Source organism: Octodon degus, unplaced genomic scaffold (assembly GCF_000260255.1).
Source record: "Octodon degus isolate 3935 unplaced genomic scaffold, OctDeg1.0 scaffold00004, whole genome shotgun sequence".
NCBI lineage: Eukaryota > Metazoa > Chordata > Mammalia > Rodentia > Octodontidae > Octodon > Octodon degus.
Genome location: NW_004524580.1, coordinates 6,881,502 through 6,888,349, shown reverse-complemented (window position 1 = coordinate 6,888,349; position 6,848 = coordinate 6,881,502). Strand labels below are relative to the sequence as shown.

Sequence of the window (6,848 nt, the reverse complement as noted above, 5' to 3'; positions counted from 1 at the left end):
TACATATTTGTATTTTTAGGGAAGGGTCTACAGGGTGTTGAGGATCTCACTACTAGGTCAGACCCATTGTGATTCACCTGTTTACAGCCTCCCAAGAGCTGGGATTACAGGTACACGCCACCACACCCAGTCTTAATTGCTGGCTCAGCATGCCCCAGGGGACACAGGCACTTTAATCTGCTGAGCTATTTGGCTGGCCCTTAAAAAAGATTTTGTTGGCTAATTTCTTACCTTCTCTTAATTCACTAGAGGATTTATGTAAAATATGGGCCTATTGATCTGTCTGCACTGATCATTCAAATGTATCAAATAGATGAAATTTTTCAGCACTGAATCAAACAATTGGTTAAGTCATCCATTAGTTGGCATAGTTTTATATTTATCACATTTTCATATCCAATCAGATTTTATCAGATCATATCAGACCTGATAAAATTACCAATATAAAAATCACAATACTAATCATAAGCACTTAGTTCTAGTTTTTCATAGTAAACATACAAATGAGGCACTCTTATTACCTCAACAGTATATATAACTGAGGCTTAGTTATTTAAAAGAGCGAAGTAACTTATGTATGTCAATTAGTTTGTTTCTTTCTTCTGCTAGTCCAGCATGCACCGCACAAGGACCTGTACCTCTATCATATATTCATAGAGCAAATAATGTAAATCTCAGCCTGTACATTACAATGACAAGTTCAGCTGGACCATATCTCTGCCATCAGCAGCAGAGTAGAGTTTAAACTTTGGCACAACAGCCCACTTTGGTTTCAATTAACTAACCATTTCGGCAAGTGGCATTTGAATTACCTGGCATGATCTTATATAATTTTGATCTTGCACATAGGTCAACTTACTTTGAGACAGACCATCTGAGTACTTAAAGTTGTTTTATTCGTAAGTAGGTTAAACAAATTTGAAATGCAAGGCTTGTTTTTCCAGGCCATAGCTCCTTGGTAAATAATTCATTAGTCATTCAGCAGCTACGCTCAGTGCCACCAGTCAGTGAGAGCATTGTGGGAGACATAAATACAGAACACAGCCTAGTGAAGGAGAAGCGAGAAGCAAGAGGGTGTAAACAAACTGCTAGAGGCATTTAAAAAAGATAAAGATTTGTTTTGCTGGGATGGATCAGAAAAAGGCATCATACAGACTCTCCTCAGATGACCCCAGGGCTCCTGTTCTCCCCTTTCTAGGTTGCTGTCTGGAATGTCACCCCCTCACCAGGGCCCCCCACCACTCCTAGCACCCCTTAGCCTGCTTCCCTGCTTTTTTCCTCTCCTGAGCACTTTATGCCTCTTGGTGTACTGTGTACTTTTTCTTTCTTTCTTTTCGTTTTTTTTTTTTTTTCTTCTTGGCTTCTACTCAGTCTCCCTGCATTACAAGGCAAGTTGCAGGAGGGCAGGGCCTTTTTGACCATTTTACCTACTAATGTGAACGTAGTCCTCAGGACTATTCCTTTTTTTTTTTTTTAAATTTTTATTTTTTTTGGTGGAACTGGGGATTGAACTCAGGTCCTTGCACTTGCCAGGCAAGTGCTTATTCTATTGAGCTATCTCCCCATCCCTCAGGACTACTCCTGAGTCAAAGTAGGAAAACAACATCCAATCTATTGAATGAATGGAGGAACTTATATTACAAGGGTGCCTGAAGAATGGATAGGACTTTGCTAGACAAGTTGTTGGGTGATACACAATTCCAGGGAAGAACTCCCATATGACGAGGATGGAGGCAAACTGACATGGTGGCCAGCACCTGTGATCTTGGCAGTTTGAGGTAGGGGAATCCCAAGATTGAGACCTGCCAAGCCAACTTAATGATTCAGCGAGACACTGTCTAAAAAATATAAAGGACCAGGGCCACCACTCAGTTGAAGACCCCGGGTTCTATCCCTAATAGTGACAAAAAAGGGGTGGAATAAGGTGGGGGAAATGAAAACAGCAAGTTGTACGAATTGTTTGGAGAAGGGTGTACTATTTCAGGCCCCCCAAATTCAAAGACCCAATCCAAAACTGGGCATCTGAGATGAATACACTTTTCAGATGAAGAAATACAAATGGCAAGAAAGTATATGGAAAAATGTTCAACCTCATTGGCCATTCAAGAAATGCAAATTAAAACAACACTGAGCTTCCTTTGCACCCCAGAAAGAATGACTAACGTTAGGAAATTAGCCAATAACAACTGCTAGAGGGGCTGTGGGGAAAAAGGAACCCTTCTCATTGTTGGTGGGAATGCAGTCTGGTCAAACCACTGTGGAAATCAGTGTGGAGATTCCTTAAAAAGCTAGGATTGGAGGTCCCATTCAAGCCAGGTATTCCCTTCCTGGGTATTTTTCCAGAAGAACTGAAAACATCATACTACAGTGATATATGTGCACCCAGGTTTATAGCACACAATTTGTCATTGCTAAATCCTAGAAACAACCCAAATGCCCATCAATTGAGAAATGGAAAAAAAAGTTATGGTATTTTTCCATAATGAAGTATTATTCAGCTATAAAAAAAAGATAAATTCAAGGCTTTTATAGGTAAATGGATGCAACTAGAAACCATATTCTTAAGTGACATAAATCAGACCCGCATGTGCAAACATCATATTGTCTCCGTGTGAGAACCTAAAAGAGAAAATAAAATCTGAAGGGTACAACAGAAGAAGGAGAAGAGGGAATGAACCTATTCAAAAGGAAGGAATTACCGAGTTGAGAAAGAATGGGGAGGTAGTGAGGGAAAGAAATACATCTATGTATGTAAGCAGGATGGTTTGGATAACTGTACTGTGGATTTATCCTGGTCTATGATAAGGAGCACTTAATGCTTAATTTGTTTTGTATCCTCTTTTCAATTGTTTGACCTTTTTCTCTCCTTAATTTCTTATATCTCTCTTTCTTCTTCCAATTTTATATGCATATAACTGGTAATACGAACAACTAGTTTGAAAACAGCACTATGCATTACAACCCATACTCTGAAAGTCATATTATTTTAAGTGAAATTCTGTATTATGTGTACATTTTCTGTTTTAATACTACTTTATACTCTGTTTAAAAAAAGAATATATTTGCCCTCTAAATATCCTTATTTACTATTTAATAATTAAATAAAATCATTTGAAGTCATTCAAATGCAGGGACAGACTTAGGTTGTGTGAGCTCTGCAGCTAAGATATTTGTATTGATTTTTCTAAGAAAAAAGGATACAAAATCATGGGTATTAAGTCAGAGCTAACCTTGACCTTGCGATCTTCATTCACAATTCTGATCAAAATGGCAGATAGTAGGCATCATATGAGATTCTCTTCCTTGCTCAATGGCAAGTAGCAAGCTGACTGCTCATAGGTATGCTTTGAGCTACATGGATATATTCTGTGAGACCCACCTGTCCTTAGGCAAATCCTGAAAGTCTCTGCAGCACCTGACATCACTGAGTGAGGAGGGATGGATGGTGATAGAGAAGTCAGGGTGGGAAGAGACAGAGGACCGTGATTAACAACGATGGTTGAAATATCTATGACCGTGGGAGCTCTTTAAGAGGACTTTGAAAGAAACAAACAAACAAATGAGGGGCCCTGAAGCTTTCATGGCTGGATGGTCAAGTTGCGCTGGAACTCTGCTGAATGATATGGGTGACAAAGCAGGAGCACTGAGAGAGCACTGGGTATGGGTGACTGGAGAGGACGGTCACATGGATGTTCGGGGTGAAGCATAGGACAGAGGGACACAAAGGAGCCATTAGAGGCCCATGGATGCTGAAGCAAAGAAAAGGGTAAAGTCCGATGTGTTTAAAGATTCCTCAGGATGCTAGGGAGTAAGCTGAGGGTGAACTGTCATTGTAGTTCAAGTTCTATCTTCATGTTTTTCACATACGCACACTACATAATCTTTTATTTTTAGAGAAAACTGTGATCATTGCTTTAAATTCACTCAGTTATGTTAATAGCAGACAATGAAAGTAGGAAGTTCATAGTTAGGGTTATAGTGACACAAAAGAATTAGTGCAAATTCCCCAGGAATTTTATAAAGAGAAATAAATTAGGTACCAAGAGAATTTGGTTGACAATTGCATGGGTCAGTAGGCTGAAAATGTAAGTTTTAGTATTTTTAGCTGTTATGCTTGAGAACAGAAAAATCATCACTCTGCATTTGTTTGACCTTTTGAAGTTTGCAATATTTTTATTAGAGAAAGCATTGAATAATGCATAATATCCGTTGTAATTCCATAGCCAGAAACAGTGACAGCTATAGTCTATTTATAGTGACCTTGTGGCACATTAAGAAAATTCCTCACACTTTAATGATTTACTGGAACATTAAAAATATAATTGATTTAATCGCACAGAAGAGAAAAAAATTATGTTAATCCATGGAAGTGGCAAGTCCTTGAGCTGACTTTGTTTTGAGCAAGAGTGTACTTTACACACTATATTGTATTATGGTTGGGTTGTGCGGAGCATTTAATTTAAAAGCCTTTCCCCAAACTCATTTCAAATTATAGAACTAACTGCTTTTCCACGGCGGTTCACTGTCTCTGAAATATCGGAAGTGCTGAGTCTTTAATAAAATGATATCAGGAAAGTTATGTTAGGCTATCAAATAGCTGCGAAGTCCCTGCGAAGTCCCAGATTAAACACTATTTTTTAATATGATAAATTTTGACCAAAATAAATCTGATCAAAACTGTAATCTGCTACAGGCATTATTTTTAGAAGAGTAGATTGCAAGGCCATAGAAATAGTAATTGAAACTTTGGCTATGAAGAAGGAAAATAGATTTTGCCTTCTGTGCCATTTCCAATAAATGGAGAGTGGCTTCCTGTGGGCGCTGTGTTGAGATGGATTCTGAGATGATTTCCAGGCACCATAGGAGAGAAAACTGTAATCAGTTAAGGCAGGGGAGTCGCAGCATGTGTGCTAACATTCCGTATCCGTGAGGAGACAGCATTTAGAAAAAATCAACGGTCACCATGGACTTACCTGATAAGCCACCCACGTCCATCTTCTTCAGGTTCTTTGCCTCCAGAATGACAACTGTCAGCTTACCGGCAGTGGGAACATAGCGCAGGGAAAAGCAGATGTCGCCCAGTTTCTCTTGCTATGAAAACAAATAAAAAAAAAAAAAAAAAAGCATCAGTAATTTTTTCAAGTTAAGTTAGATGCAATTTGTACATATACATGGCAAATTCCTCAAGAGGAGGGTCGTAATAGTTAGAATCTGAGAACTTTTAGATGGCTTTTGTTTACTAAGGCATCTCCATGTGTTGTGGCTTGTGTCTAGATGTCCCCCAAAGCCTCATGGGGTCATAGGTGGGGCTTTTTCAGAGGTGACTGGATCTGGAGTGTGTGGTGCTGGGACTGAGTCTCTGTGCCATGCTAGGGTCAAGGGCACAAGGATTAAGGGTGTGAGTGCTCCCTGCCCTAAGAAGCCTGGATAGGTGATAAGGGATCGAAAGGGCTGTGGTCCGCCCTTGCTTGCTTGCTTAGCTACATTCTGGCCTCCACGCCTTTCTCTCCTCTGCAGTGCCTGTCTGCCATGTCACCCTGCCTTACAGCCAGCCAAGTAAATTGAAACCTCTACAGACTGTGAGCTAAACAAACCTTTCTGTTATGATTTGTGTGCAGGTGTCCCCCCAAAGCCTCATGCAGTCATGGGGCAACTTGACTTCTAGAGTTTGTGTTAACTCATGATCCATTGGGATTATGGGTGTGCATACTGCTGGGATTATGGGTGTGAGTGCTACACCTGGCCTAGAGCCCAGAGCCTGGATGTAACATGAGAGACAGAGAGACAGGCCTGTTCTCTGTTGCCTCTGTAGCCCTTGTTGCTGTTACTGCTCCATTTTGCTGGTGCTCTGTTTTACCGCCATGAACTGGATGCCCTCTGCCCTGTGCTACTGTGCCTCGGAGCCAGCTGAGTAGGGACTGAACCCTCCAGTACTGTGAGCTAAGTAAAACCTTTCTTCCTTCATTTTGGGTGTCGGGTATTTGTCCCAGCAATGAGAGAAGAGTAACTGAGACACTTTGCTTTCTGGACTTGCGGGTGTTGGGTATTTTGTCTCAGCATAAAAATGGTAACTAAGACACAAAAAGTGATACCAATTTTCAAAAAGACAATCTATTTTTTTATAAATGATTTATTCTTTAACATCCATCCAAGCAGGTCTATAATTCAATGGCAATAGAAGTGAGATCAAGGTGATATTTTTAAAGACTCTGCACTGAACAGGTATAAAACCCAGCTGAATTTTGTAAAGACCTTTCAGAAGGGCTTACCACTTTTTTTTTAAAAAAGTAGAATCAACCTACCTACCTTGATTTGCCATTTTATATTTCAAAAAGAATTATGTCTGATATTCTATATTTAGTGTTTTTTTTGGAAAACCAAACCAACAGGGTTATTATGTCTAATATTTTATATTTACGGGTTTGGGGAAAAACTTAAGATTATGTCTAATATCATATGTTTAGGGGTTTGTGTTCCATTAAATTCTATTAGTTGATGAGAATTTCTGAATTCCTAGTGGCTGAAAGGTAGCAAACTGTAGGTTTTTGCACTTTGGATTTTATTCAGTTCAAATGAGCTCTTTCTTCTTCCTTACCTAAAATTTTGTAAAAAATTGAAAAAGTAGGTTATAAAATGGAAACACACTGAGAACAACACCAAGTATGTCACAGCTCCTCGTGTTATTTTGCTGGTGTGGGTGGGTACTTCAGGCCCAAAGAGCACTCGCCAGTCCTGCACTCAGGCATCGTTGACAACTGACCTAGAGAGGAAAACAATCCATGGAAGTTTTCCACCCCAGGGGTGCCCCCCACAGCAGGCTCACTGATTCTCTCATTTGAGATTTCAGC

The 6,848-nt window shown here is 39.8% G+C and overlaps 1 protein-coding gene across 1 annotated transcript in view; it reads right to left on the bottom strand.

Annotated features, from left to right (window-relative positions):
- Positions 1-6,848, bottom strand: part of Syt1 (synaptotagmin 1) — a 594,727-nt gene that overhangs the window by 106,818 nt on the left and 481,061 nt on the right. Inside the window, exon 8 of the mRNA XM_004623750.2 lies at positions 4,974-5,091. Coding sequence (XP_004623807.1) covers positions 4,974-5,091 — 118 coding nt within the window. The remainder of the gene's footprint in view (positions 1-4,973; positions 5,092-6,848) is intronic.